The following is a 26,065-nucleotide window of genomic DNA, read 5'->3' on the forward strand; positions in this document are numbered from 1 at the left end:
CACTTAACTACATTTGCCATATATTTAGAATCCTTCTTTGGCGTCGGCTGTTTTATTTCTCCAGGAACCTCTTGTCACAAGTGGGAATGAAGCGAATAGTGACTTATTTTTCACTGCATTGGCCTCGTAATAAGATCCCAGCGTATGTTCATCAGCGGCCATAAGGCTGCCACTTTATATTTAACATGGCATGAGCAATATGCGCCTGCACAGCTTTCGCCTAATTGTGGTGTTGTGTTTCGCTGCTAATCTGTTTATCTAATCAGATGCTGAGGTTAGGGGGTCTATCTCATTAACTTGCAGGATATTGATTTTCTGTGTTTAGAGTAAAGCGCTGAGCATCAGCTTGCTTTTACATTCCCAGATGGGAGGAATGCAGGTTGCCTTCCTCGCAGCTCATCAATCGACCCCGCCTCTGTTCAGGGCTGTTGAGCTGCTGCTTTTGCAGCACTGCTTCTGCGTGTGTTTGTGCGAGACACAGAGAGAGGGGAGGGAGAGTCGGTGTGCCTGCCGGCATAAATGGTGTAAAAATAGCCACCGAAGCAGATTGATTGCTAGAGAGGCATGTTTTATGTTTACAGGCAGAGAGAGATGGATGGGGTACGGAACTGTTTGGCTATTAGGCATTGTTTGAGCTCCCTTCCTCTAGTTGGCTTTTCATTGCTCTAAAATGCTGTGTTACCATTTAAACCAATAGTCTACAATAAGTTAGATTTAATGTAAATGAGGTAAATGCTTCACAGGTTGATCCCCTAAAAAGGCATTACTGCTTTGGAAGTATTTGGAATCCCCAGCTCTTGCGTGTCTGTGAGTGTTCATTTGGACCCAAAATGACACACGATTTAAACAAAATAAGAAAGGCCGCCATGATATTTTTGTCTGATTGTAGTTTTAATATTGAATTTAATATTGTATAACAATATATATCTCAGTATCATTTACTTCAATATCACAAAGGTTCAGTATTTATTGATATTTTGCGTATGCACTGTTGACATATTTTGAGACACAAAACGGTCGTGAATCGATTGCTAAATGAATCGTCAAATATTTTGACAATCGAGTGATAGCTTTGAGTGTTTTTTCAATACTTGCAACACGATTTCGGATTTTTCAGCTTCTTGAATGTGAATATTTTCTGGTTTCTTTGCTCCGTGTAACGAAGAGATCATTAAAACTGAATCATTTTGGTTCGTGGACATCATCATTTCCAGGTTTGGTCAACAATTTAACAAATGTTCAGATGTTTTACGGACCAAACAAAGAGTCTCTAACTGATCGAGAAAATAATCAACGGATTCATCCATGAGAATAGTCGTTAGTTACAGCTTACAATTCTCTCTTGAATGTTTGTACCTTTCTAAACCATGACAGTGGTTCATAACCCCCAAGTGTCACAAACTTATTACCCTGAGATAGGTTGTCATATCATCGTGGAGGAGTGGCCTCACTTGCATGGAGAACATCAGTGTGCACCATTTGCTGCATTGATGATTGTAGATATGCGTGTGTGTGTGCGCGCGCACGTGTGTGTGAGAGAGAGTTTTTGTGGTAATGTGTGTGTGTGTGTGTGAGGGCAATGCGTCATTCTGCGACTTGCAGAAGCCTCAGAAGCTCCCCGTTGGTTTCTCCCATGCTGTTTCTCTCTATTATGTAACTGTTCTCACACATCTCTCTCTCTCTTTCCCTCTCCCCCTTTTCTCTCCTCGTCCCTCTCTCCTTTTTTGTGTTTATGTATACTGTGTGTGCCGTGGAGTGTAGTCATTTGGAGCCGTTGCACTGGAGTTGTGCGTGGGTGGGATTTAGCGGATCCTGGTTTTGCTGACATGTGGTTTGAGGAAGTTTTGGCCACAATGCAGAAGGCAACTTATATCAGTATTCTGTTTGTTACCTCATTTTCCTCATTTGTCTCTGCTTTGCTCTCTTTATTCCTCTTTGCCGGTGTATTCATGCCCACCCACTCATTCTCTGCAGCATATCTGCCTGCGATACAGCTGGAGTCACAGTTGGGGATGAGATTGTTTAATGAAAACTCTCTTTATACCTAGCCGCTTCTAAGAAAACAGAGTAACACGCCGGGAATTCATTACATCTTTAAAGGATGAAATAGAGTGTACTTCAGAGAGTAGGTATGAGAGAAAAGTGAATTTTAAACCTGCGGTGTGGAAGAAACCCATTTCACGTTATGCAGTTAAACACTTCCACTTATTTTTACAAATGCCTTCACACGCAAGACACATTTAAGTTTTATATTCCAGCACCGCCTCAGCCCAAGTTAAAGTTAAAGGTCGGGTTGGAGATCCTGGAAAAAAACAGTTGGAGCAGGGTACATTTTGAATTCCAAAGTCCAAGCCCCTTTCTTCAGCCGTGCCTCTGAAGCTCCGCCTCCAGAGCACAGCAACACGCGACAAACACGGATTCACGGAGCACTTTAAGTTTTTTGGATACTTGTTCATTGACAACGTGATGGTGAAAAAACAAATACTCACAAAGTTCACAAAGACATAAGTTAACCTACTGGTTATTTATTTAAATGAAACTTGGTATGCTCCTCCTAACTTCTTTGATTTGACTTGGTTTGTATGGTTTCACAGTATTATAGCATGTCTCTGTCACAGGAAGGGATTTAAACCACACGAGCAACACTCGGATATTAAATTAGAATAAAACATCCTCAGTTCTCATGTATTCAGAGGATTTACCATTACTGTGATGGGTTAGGGTGTAGCCGTCTCTTCCTGCCCATCCTCATGGGGAGAATTAAGCGGTAGAAGATGGATGGATGGATTTAACATTGAAAAAAACAAAAAACTCCCACCTGGTTCATGGACAATGTGAGTCTTTAATTGGCAGCCTGGCTAAATAGCTAATAGTTCCGTCAGTGGGTTCCCCTTATCACACTGAATTACAGGCGACAGTAATATGGCCAGAAATATATTGTCGAAAGAATCACAGTAAAATATCTAAAATAAAAAATGGTGTTTTATTCGAAAGAATAGTCAAACAAAGTCATTGTGGGACTTGAAGGTGACTATTTGGCTCTAAATACGAGAGAATCTCCACCTTAAATTTGAGAACTTGAGGTTGTCAGTATGTTAACTTATTTTCTCCTTTATGTCCACCTGCTGTTTTTCCACACCTTATTATTCACCGATGACAGAATTCTTCTACGTACGCATGTGTTTTAACATGTTTCCAGTAATGAGTTTTATGACCAAGAGCTGAGCTCACAGTGCAGCCATGGACATCAAACGTAACTGTCAGGAAATAAAACGAACACCGCACTAGCAGTGAGCTCTGTCGTCAAGCTTGAAAATGGCTTTTGAGTAAGTGAATTTCACTTTTTTTAATTGAATAGGAAAAAATCATTATGTCATTGTCACCCAGTTCCTTCCACCCACACATATAACGGTGTAACACAACTGAAATTCATAAACTGTCTGTTGGTGGTTTGCCCTTGAAACGAGAAACCAGTTAATACAGTGAGTGGGAGAGAAGTTATATCACTTAATTATGAAAAAATTTCCTACTACGCACGTAATATTAGTGGCTTTATATAACGTAGAGTTTTATACAACGTGGAGTTGAGTTTTCCTTGCTTCTTTTTCCTGCCGTTTCAGTTTCCCTTCAAGTCAACTCTGACGCTTTTCATCAAATATAAAAACCAGAAGTGGATTTGTTGTTTTTTTCTTATCCTCAGATGCACAGACAGGCGTGCAGTTCAGTTTGCGAGGCACACAGAGACGAGTCAACACCAGCGACTGTTGTCTTCTCTGGACGAGTCTTTGCGAAGCGTCCTACATTTCATCAGCCAACTCCTGTGACAAACAAAAATCTATATTTGCCTCCTCATTGTTTGTCCCGCTAACCTTAGAAAAGCTCAGACAGATTTCTGAATGAAACAAGCGCACCGCTCCACAGTCTTGACACGTCTTAAAACTCTACGTCTCATAAAACCTCTCTTCTCTTCTCTTCTCTTAATCTCTATATGATGCCACCACCCTCCTGCTTGGGGTTAACAGTGAGCTAACAGGTTTTATTTGGTGGCAGTGAGGTATGAATGATCAGGGTGGGAAAGTTTGACTATTAAATGTCATGGAAGCCTTGATAGAAAACAAGGGTGTCTTTCTTTCTTTCTTTTCTTTTTTTGGCACATCCATCCGAGAAGCAAACATATAATACTATCATAGTTCAGACAGGCAGTGACATATTCCTGGTGGAATACTAACTACTTACAGATAAAAGACATAATGAAGACGGCTCTTCCCGTTTTAACCAGCAGATGACAGATTATGAACGTTTTTTTTTTGTACTTCTAAAACTTAGCCACTTTGCTAATGTCTTCATGGAAACATGAACCCATTATGAAAGTATCCAGAAGGGTGTTTTCTGACTTGTGTGGTTTTCTTGCACAGTTCGCACACAGTTCGCACACAGACGGTCACAGACTGAGCTGTTTTCAGGGCAAGATAATGTAACAGCCTGCGAACCTCCTCCTCCTAACGTGTAATTACTTCCAACAGTTTCATGTCACACGAGTCTCCCCCCCCACACCCCCCACCCCACAAGGCTCTGTGTCCCCACATGCTGCTGCTTCTTCATAATTCATGTCCTCTAATGGAGTTCAAGACGAGGCATGAAGCGAAAACGCGAGAGAAAGAGGACTTTCATTAAATGTCCTTCACAAAATGTACTTTAATTAAGTTATGCGTATCTCCATGTGACACTTGTTCCTGTTAGCAAAGATGGCGGACACTGTTTACATTCTGGGAATGAGGTCCCGTCCCCTACGAGTAGGTATAAAAAGTACAGAATTAGTGTTGCAGTTTCAAGCCTCGGACACGTAACAAATATCTTGTAAAGATATCTGTTAAAGTGGAAAAAAAAAAGGCTAATTGTAATTCCCCCATCTACCACGGCTGAACAATGAATCGAAATGGTATCGAAATCGCAGGAGGCGCGATATTTGTTAAAGCCAAAAATGTCTAATTATTGTCTTGATCTATTCACGTCTTATTCTGCAGACTGGAGGGAGCGTCTTTATTTCCCACAGATCTGCACAAATATCTCACAGTTATCATTTTAAACCTGTTTTTCCAATGAAAATGGAATAATGGTGTAAATGGTGTGACCGCAATATCCCATAACCACAATAAGATATATATTCAAAATTGTTCAGCCCTTCAATCTACTCACTTAATTGGATTCACACCAGAAGTTACTGAGATTTCCCTTGGCCCAAATGGTTTTTGCCCATCTTTGCATTCAATTATATAAAAAAAACATAAACCATAAAGCTGGCAAAAAAACCGTGAAATGTTGACTTTTTTCCCCATTAGAATTTTCCCCATTAATTAGAAACATTGACCTAAAAACAAACTACTCACAAAACCCGATCAAAGTCGTATTGTACACTTGACTCATTACCCCCGAGCCTACTGTAATTAGCGTATTACTGTTGGTCATCAGTGGGTCACATCATCCCTCAAAGGACCCACTAATAACACAAAGACAGACACTGTGACACTGTGATTAAGGCTCATGCTCGTCAGCCAGTGCAGGGGGAGCCAGAGCAGCTGCAAGAGTGACACAACATTGGTGCAATGCAGGAGAAGTCTATTTTTGGAGGGGTTGAGCAACAGAGCAGACACCGTGGTCAGGGAAGGAGTGCAGGGTGGGATGGATACAGATATTTACGGAGTAGAAGTGGTTGATGGTGTAATGAAATGGCCACTCCTCCTCCTCTTGCCTTCTGTAGCGCACATGCAGGTTTACAGAAATTGCCAAAACGTACAAAAATGATCCCACAGCATGCTACACGTGTCGGGTACGAAAGAATAGGATGTTTGCGCCGCACAGTTGGTGAGATTATGTAACACCAACATCAGCTATGAGAAATAGCCTGACAGACAGGCTAAATTAGAGCCAAATAGTTTGACATTAACTTAATTACACTGGTGTCCTCCTGCAGGAACAAGCCACAACTCGAGCGATGAATAGCCCAGTAAATGTTTCGTAATGTAAGTGCTTCAGATTAGGAGGGCATAGTTGTTTTTTTGAGGATGCTCCCGAGAACGTTTATCTTTCAGAGCGACACAATGCAGGATTTCAACCTTCCAATAATGTGTCCAAGATTATTTTGATGGTGCATCAACCTGAGCAGGGTCTGCGTCGCCTGCATTGGCACCAATTTCTGGTTTTGGGGCCCTGTTCTTAAGATGATTTAAATAATATTTCAAATGGGTGGATCAAATTTAAAACTCCCAGATCTGTCACTTGTTTATTTGTATAAAAAGTTAGACACAATCCTTGCTTCATGTTCTGTTTATCCTAAAACCTTTATACCTAAAACAAGTATTGAGGTTTAAATAATAATCATCAAAAACAAATTGTATGTAAGAAATGCAGCTCATTTGCTTTACACTGAGGAAATGCACTTATGGAATAAAAGCGCTGTTGCCCCCATGTGGAGGGAAACTATATAGCAGCAAACGAATGCTCTGCAATATTTTTTTTAATTGTATTGTAGTACCTGTTTTGAACTCTAGTTGCATGTCTTACATACAGCCCCTTTAACACGGAGCGCTCACCTCCTCATTCAAATGTCAGATCTTCAGAAAGATAGTGGAGAATAAAAACCTGCGTCAAATCCCCCCGTCCACTGCGTTTGAGATTTCCGTTTGTCATTTTTTAGAATCCAAAACAAAGGGACTTCATGCATACTGTCGTGCTTGTGCAGACACACCTATGTGTAGGAAATACCAAAGCCTGCAATAAATCCTGCTTCTCTGAAACGCTAAATTATACTTTACAGCAGGTGCATTGGAAACCAGCGCCACACACACACACAGAGTAAAAAAGAAAACATGCAACATGACAAATTCAGCCAGTGTACTGTCAATAGTTAAAGCTTCATTAGTATTGTGTTACTCATTAAGACGTGCCTGTGGCTCCTCTACACTTTTATTACTTGTCAGGGCAAACCTCGAAAACGTGTGACGTCAAGAGGGAAATAACCACAGCGAGCAATAAATTCCTACTTATCCTCGTCATGTTTACACCCTGTTGTTTTTACAGGTCAACAGTTCACCGCTCTCCTACTGAGCTTGTTCTGCTTTGTGTCGTACCGCGGAGAGGTGTAATTGGTATCTAAGTTATGAAGTTGCATGATGCAACCGACTAGTTTGAGTTCAACTACTTTGAAACTATGTCAAAGGGAAAATGTGGCCTCCAAGTAACTGTTACTCGTTCAAAAAGTGGTAAAATAAACAAAAAAATGATCGTAAGTTTAATGCAAATTTGACCGCATCTTTCGCCCTATGTCAGCTGAGATTGGTACAGCGCTCATGTGGAGGATAAAGCGGTGGAAGATGGATGAATGGATGATATTAGTAGGATTGTGAATGGTTTGCCCTGTGATGGACTGATGAGCTGTCCAGTAGGGGTGGGGAGAAACATGGATTCTTAGATGCATCGTGATTAACAGTAAGTGTTAAATGTCGTAGAAAAGACGGAACTCGAAAGTGCAGCGCGCCGTCACCCGGGCACTTTATGGATGAGCACATAACGAAGAACAAATAGCGGCGTTAACTGACACGGTGATCGTGACACTCCACAACAAAACCAAAACAGAAGTCACGACCTCACCGGTGACAGTTGACGTTTTGTCTTAAATATGTGACTTGTGATTCAAGATGTTATTTCTTCACAATACAGTTGTCACTTTTCCAGTTTAATAAATGATAATGGCAGGGTGATTCTACGTCAGCTAGGATTGGCTCAAGCTCCTCCATGACCCTCATGTGGTGGATAAAGCAGGAGATCATGAATGAATGACAGTATGTGTATATAAAAGTATCCACTGCTGTATGTGGCATCACTTGCATTATCTGTTTGTCTCATGATTGGCACTGTAAAAATCATAACGGTAGTATTTTCTTTGTCAGTGTAACAGAGGTAATGAAGGGAAGAAAAAAAAAGAAAGAAAGCCCATCCTCGCCAGATGGTGGTGTAGAGGAGATTGCCTGGGGTTATGGACCATTGATGTTTCAATATGCTACCATCTGTACCTGGTTTTGGAAAACAGCCTCATTAAGTAGTCAAGAGTGACATTACAGTTCACGGTGATTGTGTGTTTAAGTGAATATTCTTGAAGCTTAACCGTTTAGTCGGGGTTGGCCCGTAAAATGAGTAAAATGGTATGAAGTAACTTCAAAAGAGTCCTAAAGGTGTGTAATCATTTAACAGTTTAAGTTTGTGTGTGTGTAAAAGCTTAGAAGTGAAACATCTTATTTAGTCAAGGGCCGTACAGTATTTGCTCTGTACTGTACGTACAGGACATCTTTTCCTAAGTGTCTCCTCTCTGTCTGCTGGTGTGTCAAAGAGTCAGATTAAAATACCTCCCTGCTCCACAAGTGAGCGGTTTTTGGACCACTTAAACATTCGTCAAATTCTGCCAATGGCCCTTGAAGCCTTCATGTCTCCATTCGATGTGGGGATCTAATTATAAACATCTGATTTGAAGGGGGAATGGGTTAACCTTTGCCGAAATGCCACTGCATAACCACCTGTGAATAGGAAGGAGGACCAGATCCAAGGCATTTCCACAGCGGTGCACAGAGTGATGGACAGCTGGCCTACCTCAAATGAACAAAACATGCACATGGGCTTGGTTCTCATTCAATATCGAGAGCGATTTCCCTTTCTATTTGAATGTAAAGTAGGGATCGACCCATAGAGTCAGAATCAATGACAACAGGCTGAATCTGCGACCGGCAGGTCGTGCCGTCGGGTCTTCTCTATGATTTGACTGAGGCAGTTTTTCAGCCTGTGTGCTCTGGACAATCCATCTGCAGTTAAATAAAGAAAAGTGCTTTGCTTAAATACCACTGAAATCTATTCAATATGGACTCGTTCCACTGTGTAAAATCATCGCAGACCACTAAAGGTAAAGGGAATTCAAATATGATGTGATTTTGATGGTGATGGAAAACACACAGTTCTGTGTCAGGGTTGTTTAAGGGGTCGCGGATGATGACTGGTTAAAATGGCGGCAGCACTTGAGGGCTGTAATATGTTGTGAGACACAGTATCACTGTCAGAGCAGTGAGCGGCTGCATGTCGTCTTTAGTTTAATCTTCGTCCGCCTCGGTGTTGTCTTGTACAGTTGTAACCAGCACTTATGAGTATAATGGCATGTCCAACTTAGTGATCATCAGTTCTTCTTTATTAGAGCAAGTAAAGAAATGCTTTTGTCAAAGCGTCATTGATTTAAAAAAAAACAACAACATTTGAGCTTTGTGTCTTTTTAATACTTGAATGTTATTGCAAATTTTGTTAAAATATCCTGATATTGACTCGTGTTTGTCTCCTTGGGAATGGGGGTAGGGGCAGTTTGTGCTGATTTATTGGCCATTTCGCTTTTTGATGCTTCAAACTGTTGTTTTCCCTGTAGCTGGTGAAAATCCACTATTGGTCAACCTCTACCAGAAAAAGCCTGTAGTATATCGAAAGTGAAATGCAAGCTTTGGCTGGTCTGTCCGTCAAGCAAGGCCCTTGAGGCCTAAAGCATGCATAAAAGGCTTATCCTAAAGCATTAAAAACCAAATGAGATTGATTTTAAAGCCATTATACACTGGTGCAGACATACGTATGCACAGTACAGTCAATTTCTGCTGGTAAGCCCTCTTCACTGTTTTACACAGGACCTTTTTAAGATGGCTCTCTCTCCATCTGTGTCTCTCTCTGTTGCTGTAAACCCCTCTCTTGCATTCTGCATCCATTCGTTTGTCCCGAACATCCCTCTCCTCCAGTCTCTCTCTATCAGGATGCAGGATGAGTCGTGACAGCTCAGCCGTGCTAAGTAGAGCAGGGGCCAACAGCCCCCTAAAGCGGGGAACGTAGATTATGCAATACCCCCCTCATAATCATGGTGTATATTCTATTTTCGGAGTCCTGGCTCCTCTTTCCACTGGTATGCAACATGTTTTAAAGATTTGATTGTTTTCAGAGTAAATGCAAGAGAGTTTCCCCTCGGTGAATAACAGGTGCTTCAGTGCTGCCGGAAAAGCCTGCTATCTAAACTGTGCGCCTTCATTTTCCCACAAGCAAATTCCTCAACATTCAACACTCCTCCACCCTATTCAACAGTGGCTGCTGTGGCTGAAGGTGCAGGCGCACAGTGGCTGCGAGGTGGTTTGACTTTTGGCAAGTGTTGAGAGGCTGCTGACGTATGTGTTGGGCAGGATGTGTGTAAGAAGCAGTGCTGGATCCTGTTTTTCAGGCCACAGCAACTGGAGCTTAGCCACAGCCATGGCTTTTAATGCAAAACACACACAAACATGATCGTAGTGTGCCAACCCAGGCTTCTTTTTCTTTTTTCTTTTTTTTTTTACGACACTGCTCACACACACACAAGTGGGGTAAACAGCGGTGCTTGACATGAAACTGCTGCATGTAGCGAAGTTGTTCCAGTTTTGTTTCGCTCGTAGGTGAATATCCTGTCAGACTTCAGGGAATTTGACTTTACTTTCAGGCTCGAGAACGCGTCTATAGCCTGAAGGTGCTGCTGTAAGAACAGAGGAATGCATTATACTGGAGTAAGGAGCAATGACATCTTGCATAACAAGTTTCTTGTAACAAACATACCTCAATGCACACACTGGCGGAGGAAACAAATCAGGAATTTTTAGATTTCATGGATCACTGAAAAGCAAAGTCAGTGACGTCGTAAATGCACAGAAACAAATGTGATGAAGGTGGGTATAGGATTGAAAAGGGAGGAAATGAGGATAATTATTGCTTTTCAATACTCTACTATTACATTGCACTCCTGCATGTGTATAATTGTGCATTTGCATGTGGAGACATGCTCCTCATGATGAATGCAGTGGATCAGTATGTGGTAAGAGGATCAATAGGTTTAACAGACTGTATACTGACAGAGCGGGGAAACTTCGTGCACAGGGTCAGGACATCCCAGTGACGGCAGCGAGGAGGAGGAGGAGGGGGAGGAGGAGGGGGGAGGGTTAGTGAGACAGAGAAGGGAAGATACTGGAACGACGCTGTGTTGTTTTTCTTTTTCTTTTTTTTTTTTTTCCCTCCCCTCATTTCCTCACTTCCCCTCACGGGAGGTTGTGAGAGGGCAGAGCAGACAGGGAGACTCTAAGAAAAACAGAGACAAAGCAGGGTGAGCGTGTGTGTGTGTGTGTATGTGTGAGTGATTGTGTGTGTGTGTGTGTAACATGCTCTGTCATGCTGCCGTAACTACTGCTGCCTCTGCAACCGGCGTCACTGACTGTCAGGAAAAGGAATGTTTTCCGGAGGAATGCGTCTCTGAGCCGGTTCACCATGTGGATGTGGGACAGTAATTTCCAAACCTTTGCCGGAAGAATCCCACGGAAAAAAGAGCTGCAGCCGGAGAGCTTAGCTGGTCCTGCTGGGTGGCCGCCTCTGTGCCTGTGCTGCTGAGGCTCTCACTTAAAGACAGAGTTCACACTGGGCTTCACTCTGTCCAGTCTCTACCAGGTCACATTTTGTGTTTGTTTGTTTTTTTAATGATCACACTTTTTAATTTCTCTGTCTGGAACTCAATGGATTTTACAGTGCTAGGTTTTGTTGTGCTTCTTGCAATGATGCTGTAGGACCAAACCAGCAATGTTGGACGTTCATAAGGGGCCGCACTGAATGGATGTATCACAGCAGTGGACTCTAATATGGGATGCTACACTTTGTACTGGGGCCTGCGGAGACTGTGGGTCAGTGCCTGTAGATAGATAGCCAGATAGATACCGGGGCTTGAAGGGTGAAAGGTTAACAGGTAGGGGATCCGTCCAGACTGCTTGAGTATGAAGCCTGGACATCGTCCCAGTGAAAGGTCCATGATGCACCTCAGCCACTTTCCTTTTAGAAGGCACTCCTGGATATGGTGAGTATTGTTCATAGATTAAGTTGAAGTTACTTTCATTTAGACATTTGTGTATTATTGTCCCCTTTTTTTTAAGTTTAATGCCGTTGTTTTTACCGTACATAGAATAGGAATTAGCATGTAGATTCATTTATGGGCGTGTGTGTGTTGTTTGTGGTGTGGTTAGAACTCCCTGAGGCTAGACGAGCCAAGCCCAGTGTCGTTTTTTCCCTGCTAAGCTCAGATGTATTCAGGGAAATTTATTGTTAAATGGGCCAGACATTTCCTGTCATTTTCTCCCACACTAAATACTTCAGTTGATCCATAGACAGGAGGACTAGCTCGAGCTCACACTAACACAGCTCTTCAGGAGCAGTGGATGAAAGTGCTGCCCTGTTTTCTGTTGTCTTGTTTTGATTAGTCGTACAGGACACAGGCCGGGTATCTTGGGGGAATAGTAGCTATGCAATATATTGGGAGGGACACAGCGGAGTCAGTGATGTCATCAGAGTGGGCTGCTGGGATGTGAATAAAGTTTTTCCAGTTTGTTTGTTCGTCATACTAACGAGGCAAGGGACATGAACGCTGTTCAACAAAACAAACGGATTGTGTTGCTACATATCTGGACGATTACTCCTTCAACTCTTTTTCCGTCTTCTTTGTGGTGTGACGACATGCACACACATGTTTCACTTGCTTACGCTTCACGTGGTTTGAATCACAAACACCCCTGGATGGGGCTACATGGTGGAGCAGTGGCTAGCATCAGTGCCTCACAGCCAGAAGGCACGGCGGTTCAGTGTGCAGATTGGGGATTAGGTTAAAGGAATACTACAATTTGCATTTAGCTTTGTATTACTAGAACAGGGCTAGTATTTTTGAAAAAGTGTGCTTCCCAACCTCTGTTTCTCTGGACACTCTAAATTGACTGTAGGTGTGAATGTGAGAGTGAGTGGTGATGTGGTTATATTCTGTGTTCTTTGTTTTCAACACAGGGGTCTCAAACTCAAATGACCTGGGGGCCACTCAGTATTTAGTCTGCTCAGTAAGGGGCCGGTCAAGTGTGGGCGATATGAGCTTAAAGTAATATAACATGATTTGTGCTAGTATTTCACAGAAGTGTTCATGATTTTTTTCCTCATGTGACCTTTTATGTATTTTATTTATTTGATCCACTGTGGTTGTTGTAAAGTGCTTTTAAATAATCTATTAATTTAAAAAAAAAAAAAACATACAGAAATGACATAACTTTATCACTTTATCTTAGGGGGGCCACGTGAAATCTATTAGAGGGCCGCATGTGTTTAAGTTTGAGGCCGCGGTATTAATAGGTCATGCATAGCATGATCTATTGTTTTCGTTGGGTTCCCCACTCTTTACAGTGGTGTTTGACACAAGTTTAAAATGGTATAGGCAGTCGACTGAAGACAGATGATCCCAGAATTTGGTGTGTGGAAGTAGTGTGGAAATGTTTTTATCCAGTATATGTACATTTTACAAGAAAAATACATCATTTCAGTAGAGTGCATTCTTCAAAATCCAATATTTTATGTGTGTGATTAGAAGTGCTTCAATAATGCATGCAGGTGCACTTAAACGCGGGCACTTTTGCTTTTCACCTTGACCTTGTGGGTCAAATCTCCTCTCATCGCCCATGGCAACCCCGATCTACAGTATGCGCTAATCATTAGCAGCCATGGATTTCGCTGATAAATCAGCTTCCGTGTCACGGGATGAGGTGTTCTGATGGTGCATCCTTTTCCCAGTGTTGAATGCAGAATGAGTAGAATGTTGACCTGAACGCACGGAGAGGTAACATCTACTGAAGGAGATGGAACAGAATAAACAGATGAGACGTTAAGACAAACATTCAAACACAACACCCATTGACTCACGTAGACGCAAGCGCAAAATCAATACGGAATAGTCGTCGTTCATGAGTTAGCACACTGTCAACAGGAACATCAGGAATCTTTAGATTTAAATGGAAGTGGTTTCTTTTGCCGTGAGAAGCTTTCCAGTGAAATATGTGTTTGTAATACACAGCACACGCGCACTTACTAATTAATCAACAGCTAAATAATTATAGTTTTTAATTACGTAATATCCTTGTGTTTTTCCAACAACCACAGTTATGTCATTGATGGCTTAGTTTTATTACGCTGTGCCTAATAAGTTGGCAAGTGAGACTTGGACGCAGTGGTTTTGCAGCTGTCATCGCCTTCTACAGTCGGAGCGAAAACGTTACTCAGATGTTATTCACAGTCTGCTGGAGTGTCGCTAAATTGGACGGACGTAGCAAATCCACTGCCAGTGTTGGAACAACAATCCGGGCCCGTCACGGTTGTCACACATGAGTATTAAGTCTCTGAAAATGAGGGACATGCCTGTTGGAATTGGTTTAAACCCTGTGTGCTCGTTCCCTCTGCAATGCAAAGCTATGCGCTAGCACTTTCAGTGCATGTCAGTGTCCAGATGAGCTTTCCGGAGCATCTGCATTATTCATTGAACCTCGATAATGTATCAGTGCCCTTCTCGCTATAAAAGACAGCACTTTCAAAGAATACATTAAAAAAAAAAGAAGACTTATTTATGCATTCACATACGCACTCAGCTAGAAATGGATGCCCAAAAAGGATTTGTTTATTATTTGAGCATCTCTCTTTATTGTGTATCAAGGCTATAGGAGTATTATTGGTAAATGTCGTGACCACTGCAGGAGGACACTGCATTATTCTAAGGTCAGCATCTTTATTGATCTTCTCTGCATACATAACTGTTAGTGTACAGCGATTCTGCAGCGCTGATATGCTGCTTCAGGCTGCATGTTTGGAAGGCGTCTTTGTTATTTGTTGTTGTTGTTGTTGTTGTCGACGTCAGCACCAGACTAAGTAACCAAGATGTATGATTCTCTAAATTCCATTAAAAGTTAACCAGAAAGGAAATGAATAGTGTGTGCACCTCAGGGAAAAGTGAATTAAAAGCAAATTCTTCGCCTCAGTGCCTCAGATGAAGCTATATTTAGAAAACAAGGGCCAGACATTCAGACATTCATCACTGCATTACTCCTCTCTCTTTCTCTCTTAATAAATGTTTGGCTGCCAAATTGTTTAAATGTGTGATTTTGGTGTGTTTTCTCTGTCTTTTTTTTTACTTGATGGTGTTAAATGATAAAGACACGTAAGATAATGAATGATCCCACTCATTCTATATGGAGACTCTCAGTTGCTACCATCAACGATGTGTTTTAGACGGTCTTTAGTCTTCCCGTCCTCGCGTATACATACGTCTTATAATGTGACATTTGCTTGTTGTGTTCTCATATTTAAAAAAATAAATCAAATTTTAGACTTGTATGTGGGTGAGACGTTTGTGCTGCGTTGTTTATTTGTGGATCTGCTTGCCTGACATTGCCTTTGGGGACGAATAAAGCGTTTTGAGTTGAGTTGAAATGAAAGTATAATGCTTTTAGCCCCTCCCCCTCCCCTCTCTCCTCGTCAGGCGCCCCGAGGGGTGGCTCCCTCAGATGTACCAAATATTTTCAGTTGGTTAAAAAGACACAGGGCGCTGTTATCTAATTTCTCATCGGTTTACTCTCACTGCACATTGAATTGATTCCAGCAGTGCTGGGTCAGTCTCAGGCAAATTTAAGATTACTTTCTATCACCCCCCAGTTACTCTGATGGGATTGATCCGAGCTTTTTTGAATTGGGCCTTTTGGAGACAGTGGAGAGCTGCTGTCAGTTTGGACGGGACAAAATCATCACTCATTGTTGTCTCGTAGGACCAACACCACCATGCGTGTCTGTGCCTTATTGCTCCCCTACAGCACTGGCGCTCGTGGAGCAGGGTGATGCTGATGTACTCGTGTTATTAAGGATGCTTCACATTCACTCTCCTTGAAAGGGCCAACAGTTTAACACTCTTTACACTATTTTTCCCCGTCTGCTGCAGTATGACAGCTGGCTGCTTTAGTGTGTGTGTGTGTGTGTGTGTGTGCAGTAAACAGACTGTGTGAGTGTAAGTGAGGATAAAAGGCAGTCTCTTTTCCCTCACAGAGGCGGAATCGGATGATTCGCTTTTAATTGCATGCCGGACTGATAATCACTCAATTACAATTTGTACACAGAAAGCATGATTTTTGACACGGTGCGAAACAGAAGGTCCTAATAGAAGATAAATAGGCCCATGCAATAGAAATAAACAGAAAATGGCTGGTTTTCAAATGGTTGTGAGTTTTTCGAGTTGAAACGTTGGAGAAATCAACTAAGCTGCTTTGCTTCAACTGAAATCATTAAATGATTTACTTTGGCTTCGTCCAGGTAATTTATTTCATCAAGTAAACAAATGAGAGTAAACAATTGATTGATTTCACACAATACCAGCTCACTCTCCTGGCTTTCTGTTGCTCCCCAGTTTGTTGTAAGTTCATAAGCTGCTGAGCTGTCTGCTGACTTTCATTGGAATTAGCAACAGCTGCCTGTTGTTGAAAGTAAACCCCGAATAGTAAATTCAGTTTTCATCTGTTCAAGTTCAACAGGTGTATATGTTGTGACTGAAACACCTTCAATTAATGAATGAATCTTGTGCAACAGGAAAGTGGATTATGTGACACGCTACACTCACAGAACGGCGCGTCGCTGCCGAGTGCTGTGTATCCGTAATTGTTTCAGGTTTATTAAAGTCTGCACTGCAGTTTGAGTCGTGCTGCGATGGTGGGAAATATCTGGCACCGCTTCTTCTTTTCCAAAAAAGGAGTGCCGTGTGAAATAGATGATAATGTTACAGGACGACAGACGTGTTCTGACTGTCATGTTTCAGGCTTTATGAGTCTCAACCCTTTAACACCTGAGCCTTTTTGTTGCTTTTTTTTTTTACCTATTTTAACCATGAAAGGGCCAGAAAAGGTCAGTTGAAACAGTATAAAATGTCTTTTTGGTCTCAATGTCCAACATGTACAGGCGTGTTTCCCACTTGTTCCATTCCTGCCGACAAAGACGCTGATTCACCGGCTTCCCGCAACATCGCGAGTGCAATTACCGTAATAACCACACGTTGGCTTTGGCTTCGCGGAACTCTCCGATAGCACAGATCGTCATGTAATTACGGTAATGCAACAATGCACTTGCGAGAGCGTGTTGTCCACGATACACTCAATTTTAAAGGGTAAATGTTCGACTCCACTGCTTCACCATGGATTAGTGTCAGTTAAACACTCTTAGTTGATTGTTTCTCACCTATTTTTGCAGGACATTTTGCTAATAGTGTGCGTTTGTCTGAGCTCACACACTGAGTCAGTCAGTCAGCGCTGGCAGTCTCAAGGCTGGGCTGTTCTCTCTCCCCCCCCCAGCCTTCCACTTGATTCATCGTCCAATTTCTGTTTCACACATTGACTCTCTTCGATTTCTCATTGTGTTATTCTGCTACTTAATGCAGGGTGCTCCACTTGTGCATGCGACGTCCAGCTGGGTGGAAATCGTAGCCAAATGTGTGTGTGTGTGTGTTTGTGCACGTGTGTATCGTCCATGTGTGTGTGTGTGTGTGTGAGTGTGTGTGTGTGTGTGCATTTGCTTTTAGATGAGTGATCGTTGCTCAGTACCAGGAGTGGAGTTATCTGCTCCCGGTCCAAAACTAACTGTCGTGGTAATTAAAACCATTGACTGAAGTGTTTTCACATTAGACCTCACATTAGTGTTTCTCCAGGGCTCTTGTGCAGTCACAGTACATTATTATAACTTAAGATCCAGATGTGTGATGACTAAACTCCTCATCTGGTTAAAGGTAATAGTTGTAAGGTTATAAAAAGTGACTGTGACGTGAGTTGAAACAGTAAAATGGAAAATGTTTTTAATGTCTGGCTACGGAGCTGACGGCTGGTGCTTATGAGAAGACTAGTAACAATTAATCCTTTTTTTTTTTTCTTTTTTTTTTCCACTGTGTCAAAAAGCAGCGCGTCATGTGTTGTTGGACACATGACGTGCAAACGCACACAGAGAGGGAGCGACACCGATAGACCGAGTTGTCTATTAGCAAAAAACACTTTGAAGCGGAAATGTGTTTATTGCCAAGTCACATGGTAGGAAATAGCTTTGGTGTTGTTGTGCAAAGAATACTGTAAATACTATAATGACTGTAATTATGAAGGGAAAGCTAAAGATGGAAAGTTGTGCGTTCAAGAGCAAAAACCACACAGAGATTAAAAATAATATACTCCAAATGTCCTGTTTCTTTGTTTCTGGCTCAGTTCATTTGAGTCAACCTTGCTGTGTATTTGTCTGCTCATGTAGATGATGATGGGATACTTTAAATGCTTTTAAATGGCATATTAACTAATGGAGTAATAAGAATGAATCCCTCATGTACCATTGCTATGATGATGTGTGTGTGTGTGTGTGTGTGTGTGTTTTTTGTACAGTGATTGTATGAATTGTTGTTTTTCATTAACCCAGAATGAGCCTTTTATGAGGGTCAGCTCTACTGAGGACACATGATTCTGGACCACCATGTTTTCACATAAGCCCACAGTGGAAATAAACATCTTATGAGTTTCAATGCTAAATGAAGGCTCCATAAGTTAAAGGTTAGATGTGATTAGATGTTGAGAACAGTTGAGTTAGAATGAAAAACACCGAGTCGTCTTGACTCTGACGGGGAGGAAATGTGCTCGATATTTAAACGGCAGCTCGTGTCTGGAGCGAGTGACTGGTTTACCCTTTAGTTTAGTGTGATGATTGATAAACGCTGAGTAACCGGATAGATGGAGACAATGCAATGGCACTGGCTTAAACAGATGTGGTTATATGACACCCAAGTCAAACAATTTGCTCACTAGAGTACATACGGTGGAAAATGCACACATGGGCCCCTGTTCCCTCACAAAGGCCTCGAGGCAACGCTGACATCACATTCATTTTGAATTTCCATTTCATTTCAGTCTAATTCATTTCGGCCCCGCGCCGCCGCACGTCAGTGTCCGCGCGGCGGCTGCTAAATGGGGCCTTCAATCTCATATTCGCGCCGGGAACGGAGGCAAAGAAGAGGGGACAGATCAATAAGAAGTCGGCGTGGCAGCCAGACACAGAGGCGCATGATGGCTGCAGGTGCTTTTGTGAGCTCAGCATAAATCAAAAACAATATAAATGTTATGAAGCAAAGCTGTGGCTCGAGGGCCTGTGACTGCGCCTGTGACGGCACAACATGCATCAGTGTTTATGTTATTCCAGTGGAAGTTCTGCTTGTGGTTTGTCTGATGGTTCTGAATGGGAAAAGCAGGTGGGGGTTTGGTTTTATGCGAGCGTGTGTGCACGTTTAATTTAAAACTAAAACGACTACATGATTATTGAACAGGGTTTCAGATTCCAACCTCTTAAAGGAATACTTGACCGATTTGCATTTAGCTTTGTATTACTAGAATAAAAACTGTGCTTCCCGACCTCAGTTTCCCCTGAGATGAGAAATATCTTTTTTCTTACATGTGTTGACACAGACATCTAAATGACGTCTGGTGACATTCAAAAAAAAATCAGATGAAATGAGGAAATATGATTACTCAGTCCTCGGTGAGACAGCGCGTCGTTACACAGCTGCGTACGTCACTGTTTGACCCAAACAAATCCTGCGGTTGGCCAACAGATGTTATCATGTTCAGGCGTTTTCCTGCAGGAACAAAGCTGCTCTCTGTCATATTCCCCCACCACAGCTCAAAAACAAGCTATTGTAAGGAAACAAAAAAGATATGGAGCAGGAAGTTTGAAAGTAAAAAAATATGGTTGTCGGGGGCCTAACAAAGTCGGAAGTCTTTCTGTGTTATTGTTCTTTGACAAAATGTTCTCCTTTTTTAAACTTTGAATTCTAAACTACAGCACGTCCCCTGTGTGTGGTCTGTGTTGCAGACATTTGTCATGGGAGTCACTTAGCAGGAAAGCATGAGGGTGACAACGCTCATCTCCTGAGGGAGTTGCTTGTGACGACCGCGGGATGATTAGGATTTCCATGATGACGACGGCGTTTATGAGGAGGCACCGAAACGGATTTAAAAAGAGCTTAGGCGGGGAGAGGGAGTCCCCCCCCCCCTCCCCGCTCCCCGTCACTTTCATGCGCTCTCTCTTTCTGTCACATACCTGCCTGGATTTAGAAATAAACCAGACTTATACAGTTTTAAAAAACGCCACCTCGTCCTTGCTGTGATTGTAAGGAAAAAAAAAAAAGACTTGTTGTGTTGCTTCGATACTTGCGTCAGTTGAGTTGTTGACATTGGTGGTCAACTGTAAAAGTATGATAGTATGAGTTTTATTGAATTATTATTGTAAGATTATTGTAAGATGCAATTGTGCCCTACTTCCTTAAAGGAAAGCCACTCCCACAAACTGTAACACTTCTCATCTATCCGGTGAGGTAGACTCTCACATTGCAGGGTCTAGAATAACACAGTGACAGCAGGAGGACAAAGATGGTGTACTTGAACACACTGTATGACGACACTAAATATCATGTTCATTTGAGACGTAGGGGATTATCTCCGGTTTTCCGTGACCGAACAGAATGCCATTTAATATCCTGTTTTTACTTCCTCCCAAAATGTAAACATGTCATCATCATCATTTTTGGATCAGTAATTTGTTCTTTTAATGTATTTTAATATTTCACTTTATTCGCATTGCTTTAAATATGGAAGTGCATTAATCAACTTGATTTAAGTTAAGCAGTCTCTTCAGTTAGAAACTCAGAAATGTATTTTCTGCAGTGGCAGGTGACAACTTTAAAATGTACACGAGTGCTATAAATATTATTATTATTTCACACTTCTTACATTCAAAAATAAACGTGTGTGACACTATCAGGCTACTGTAGGAATCTTTGAGGGACAGTGAAAAGTGTTTCTCTAGTCATTTCTGGCGGAACCACAGGCTGGGCCACCAACATGTTGGTTATGGGCCCGCATGTGGCCCACGGGCCGCCATCTGAATAGACTGGCTTTAGGGTAAAGAGCCTCTTATCGACATAATCTGTATCTTTCTTTGAAAAGTTTGAAGTTATTTGAATAAACGCGTATATGTCGATGTAGTATTACGAGAGATTGTGCGGCTGTGACACCAGTATTCCCTTTGTTTTGAGGAACAGCTTAACGTGGATTACCTGTGAGGCTGTGAGGAGGACACCCCGGGGGCATTCTGCCAGGGTATCCCTCACTCACTCACTCACTCACACACACACACACACACACACACACACACACACACACACACACACTCTCATACCTTATCTATAAGCATGCAACTACTTGCACACTCTCACCCGCGTGGTGATGTCATCAGAGTTTTAATGGGGGATTACTCTGACATCACTGGGACTGCTGCCAAGTTAAACCTATTAGCTTCCCCATGTGCTTGCAGTGCACTACAGCAAGAGCTGTGTGTGTGTGTGTGTGTGTCTACGTGTGAAATGCAAGAGATTATTAAGGAAAGCTGTGCAGCCAGTGGGCTTCTACATTATATCCAGTTTCCTTCACTTCCTTTTAATTTGTCCATTCATGGGTCCATTTAAAAGGACATCATGGACATCACGTTGGCTGCCTCAGTTTGTCACAGCCAAGGTGATACAGTAACTACCTATGATGAGATTATTACTCAACATCATATACGCTTTTAAATACTTTCACTGGAGCGCTCACTGGCTCGTGAGAAAGAGGTACCAAAACCAGGGCTGTTTTTAAGGACTTCAATGCTTTCGGTGTGAAATATGAATATGAGATGCAACGTTAGCACCAATCGTCGGATTATTCAATGGAATATGTCAGCATGACGGCTGCGTGTGTGTGTGTGTGTGAGAGAGAGATTGCGCTTTTGAGAATAACAGGCAACACTGGTCATGTTTGGCCTGGACACACACATGCCACGGAAAATCCCTTTTTTGTTAGTTTGTTTGTTAGTTAGTTTGTTTGTCTGAATTTAAACTCACCAGATAGCGCCCAGCAGTTCCTTCTGTTGTTGTTGAGTTGTCTGGTGTGCGAGCGAGCATGTGTGTGCACCGCTGTTGACTCACTGTCACAGTCAATACAATCGCTGCTTACACTTGTTCACTTGCGCGAACAGTTGTTCCAGGACTTGAAAAAAAGTGTTGTTTTTACTATGGGTGAGCCAGTCATTACACTTCATTGTTCCAACTGGATAAAAGGATTATGAGTCTATTGTCCTTTTATATTCTGACATTCATTGTGTGGATCGTCGCTTCAGCCTCGGCATTATGAGACATGTCATGTTGTCGATGACGAGCACGACGTGTGTTGGTCTTATCCTCGGTGGTCACGCTTCTCCAGGTCCTTTCCTTTAATCTCTTTACTCTCCTTTGTGCTCAGGTGGATCTCAGAGACAAAGAGTAGTACAGCCGGCTTATAATCCTCCAGTTAATAAAGCGTAGGTGACGCGTGTGAGGCTGTTGTGAATAGCATTAACCTAGTATTTGGGTCTTTCTTTTGCAGCCTTGACTCTCTGAGAAGCTCTGCTGTCATTTCTGTTTTTCCTCGTTACACAGTCTGCCGCCGCGTCCTCAGCAACTGAAGGCTGATTGGTTGTTAGGACCTACCTGTCCTTTTTGAGTCCTGCCAGGTCACCATGGCGACCACATTATAAACATCAGTGTGGCAGGGGGCCGTAAAGGCAGGCGGACAATGATTTGAAGGAATTGGTCTTTGCCACACAACACAGCGCGGCAGCTGTTTTCACGCAGCATGAGCGACTGTGAGAGCCACTCGCTCGACTGCACGACGCTTCATTGTCACTCTGTCGTTGGCCCTTAATCACATTTGTCGAGTTACACGTGGAAAAGTCGCTTGCGATCAGTTCAATCATGCAGAGTTTTCTTGCAATAACAGTGGAGATGCAGTTTCCATGACACTGAGCTGCAACGGCAGCTGTAAGCCACATTATACATAATGATTGGGTATTATCAAAAATAATACAATACAAGAGTCAAAGGATCATTTATTTCAAGTTTAAAACTTGTGGTTTGACACAAAAAAATGATGACTACATCTGTGTGGTCTAAACATTTAAAACAATTACTGTTACACCTGACATTGTGTTTGCACGGTGCATGATGAGATAAGATCACCGCAGAAACAACTGCGTTTCCCCCCCTGAAGTTTCTGTCTTTTAGTGACTAATTACCGTTTATTTGTTCTCATGTCAAAGTGCTATAAATTTACCCGACATCCTCCGTCTCTGTCCTCCCTCTGTCTGCCTCTTTGCCAGTCCCCACTCTTGCCTTTGTCTCTAAAGCCCCCGAACAAGCTCGCTGACCCCGTCCGTCACGTGAGAAGAGTGCTTCACAAAGCCATCTTCATCTTTCTGGCTCACAGCTCATCAGTGATCTGTTTACACACTTAACCCGGAGAGTCTGTCACCTTGTCTGCTCATGTTCATCACTAATTACTTAGGTTGTTTTTTTCTAAATTGTGCAAAACGTGTCAAGTTCAAAGTTTTACAAAGACAGGAACATGTTTCATGCCCTCCTTCTTTTTTTCACAATGAAATGTGTTTCCTTTAGGATGTAATTTGCAGCATAGTACAAGAACGCGGCGCTGCAAGTGTGTCACCACCAGCACGACTGAACACGATGCAGTTTAATATGTTCACGTTTCAGTATTCAGAGTCTGCTTCTGGTTTAATGGCTTTTGTGCCTCAGGGACACGGAGTGACGACAGTATTGTCGTCGTCACCTGGCGCTCCTTCACAGCTCGCCGCTGCTGCTGACAGCGGTGTGTGTCCGACTCGAGAGCTCGGCAAACATATGCTCGCGTTACAGGTTGTGTGTCTTTTAAGAGGGAAGACGAGTGAATGGAAGTCTTTGTTGCACTGTTGATTTTGCGTGTCCATGATGTGTGGATGTGCACTCGAGGTGATGCTCAACTGTTCTGTGCGAGTGTAGAAAAACAAGCAAAAAAAGCCTGGTGTGTGTGTGTGTGTGTGTCTGTCATTGCTTCTGTGACTTTGACAAGCCTCCGTGTCCACCCAGGAGCTGTTGTCACATGCTGGATGCTTCTGTCAGAGCTGAGCAGAAGGCGTAACCCCACAGAGATTTATGCCTCTTGTGTGTGTGTGAATGAGCTCCTGCTGGTTGGTAGGTGTACTCTGCCCCCTGCTGGCACTTATGAACAGCTAGGAAATTATCTATAATCGAATTATCTATAATCTAATCTATATAAAAAAGAAAAAACAATAACAAATTGTGGTAATCTCGGTTTAAAAGGTAATCTTAATATTGTCACACCTAATTTACAAAACAAACACAGTGATTGGCTCCAGGACCAAAAATTAAAACCATAAATGTAATGGATTGTTACTGCAGTGTGAAATACATGTGTCATAATACACCTAGCAATGGTTAGTGCTAGCATTTTATTTGTATTTACTGTAGAACTCTGCTCCCACCTGGTGGTGGAAGTTAGCTATTACAAAGGTTGACTCAAGAGACCCTTGAACTTGAAATTTGAATTCTATAAATTAGAATAAAATGTATTTATTTATTTTGATTTTTACCTTTAGTTAACCAGCAAGTCAGCTGAGAACCAATTCTCGTTGATGCTATGACGACCTGGGCAAGAGGCAGCACAAAAACAAAAAAAACAGGGCACACGAACAACAAGAAGAAGAAGAGAAATGCCAACAACAAACAATATTAAACGATTCATAACAGTGACTTGTTGAATAAAAGTGAGTAAGAATAGAATAAATAAAAAAAATTGGAATATGTTGTTGCATTTAAATAAGTTCCTCCATGTTTGGTATTCATTCATTTCACGTTATAAAAAAACTTTCAATCCATTATTTATATTCAAATAACCTCCCTATAATGTTAAAAAAAAAAACAAAATAGAGATTGTCTTTAGTATTTTGTGTGTTTAAAAACTTTTTCACCTCATGTAAAATTGCTCTTCACCTGTGGACTGTGTCATCTCATCCATCTCGATGATGATGATGCACGAAATACGTTTTATACAACACCATGCAATAGTTGAGTTGGATTTCTGTCATATCTCATGTGTCACTGCAAAACTGTTGTTAACTGTGTTACAGTCAGAGAAAAGGTCAGTCGTCATCTGTACTTTACATCACACTATACATACAAAGCAGTCGATAGTGATTCTTGTTATCTGAGGGAAAAGGTAAATTAGTTTACTCTGCAATTTGCTCCTCCTCCCCTGCATCTCTCTCTCTCTCTCTCTCTCTCTCTCTCTCTCTCTCTCTCTCTCTCTCTCTCCATCCATCCACCCTCTGGCCAATTCAAGTCACACCCATGCTGAGCCCTTGCCTCTTCCTCCTTTTCCTAAAAACGCCCCCTTCCTGAGATAGCTTTATCAGGCTTGTCACTCTGTCCGTCCTCTCTCCGTCTCTGCCTTTATCTGCCTTGACGCGCGTGCATGTGTGGTCGCGTTGAATAGCCTCGACACCATGAGTTTGCCGGTGAACTCAGACTATCTGTCTCTGGAGAGGATAGCCCGTTACCGCCATGCCTGCTCCAACGGCTCACCCTGTGCCACCAACAAGCCCATTGACATCAAACCTCGTGGCAAGAGAGGGTAGGAATCATCTCTAAGACAAAATTCAACTCTTTGAAAGACATCAGGGGTGACAGACTTCCCTGTGTGGGGGGGATTTGTTTCGTGTGGAATTATTCCATGTTCTCTTACTTTTTGGTAAATGTTGTTACCTTAAATTACCGCACTTATATTCAACCTCCAGCCCTCGTCTGCAGAAACTGAGCGTGGAAGTAGCAACAATCACTTAACGGCTGTGTCTATTTTTGTTTTTCTCGTTTGTATGCAAAGTGGACGTGTGTGTGTGTGTGTGTGTGTGTGTGTGTGTGTGTTTCCATGTTTGTATGACTTGCAATGAAGGTGCACAGAGTGTTCTTGCTCCTTATCAGAATATTAGCTGTTGAATAGCTTCACCTGGACAACAATGAACCGGAGCTGTGTTCACCAGTGTTGTTGTAAATGGCTGCTGTTGCTTGGTGGCTGGTCGTAGTTCTGCTGTTTACCCTGCCTCACATGTGTGTAGTTGTGTGTGTGTGTGTGTGTGTGTGTACGTGTGCTTGTTTGTGTCTCTCTGTGTACCATGAGAATCAGATAAAAAAAAAAAAAAAAACATGGTTAAGAGCAAG

The 26,065-nt window shown here is 42.3% G+C and overlaps 1 protein-coding gene across 4 annotated transcripts in view; it reads left to right on the forward strand.

Annotated features, from left to right (window-relative positions):
* Positions 1–26,065, forward strand: part of pde4d (phosphodiesterase 4D, cAMP-specific) — a 166,952-nt gene that overhangs the window by 109,405 nt on the left and 31,482 nt on the right. Inside the window, exon 1 of one of the 4 annotated variants that reach the window (XM_058636025.1) lies at positions 11,090–11,926. The exons of the other annotated variants lie outside the window; for them this stretch is intronic. Coding sequence (XP_058492008.1) covers positions 11,847–11,926 — 80 coding nt within the window. The 5' untranslated portion in view covers positions 11,090–11,846. Of the gene's footprint in view, positions 1–11,089; positions 11,927–26,065 lie in introns of those variants that run through there. 4 annotated transcript variants of the gene reach the window in all.

Source organism: Solea solea, chromosome 8 (genome assembly GCF_958295425.1).
Source record: "Solea solea chromosome 8, fSolSol10.1, whole genome shotgun sequence".
Taxonomy (NCBI): domain Eukaryota; kingdom Metazoa; phylum Chordata; class Actinopteri; order Pleuronectiformes; family Soleidae; genus Solea; species Solea solea.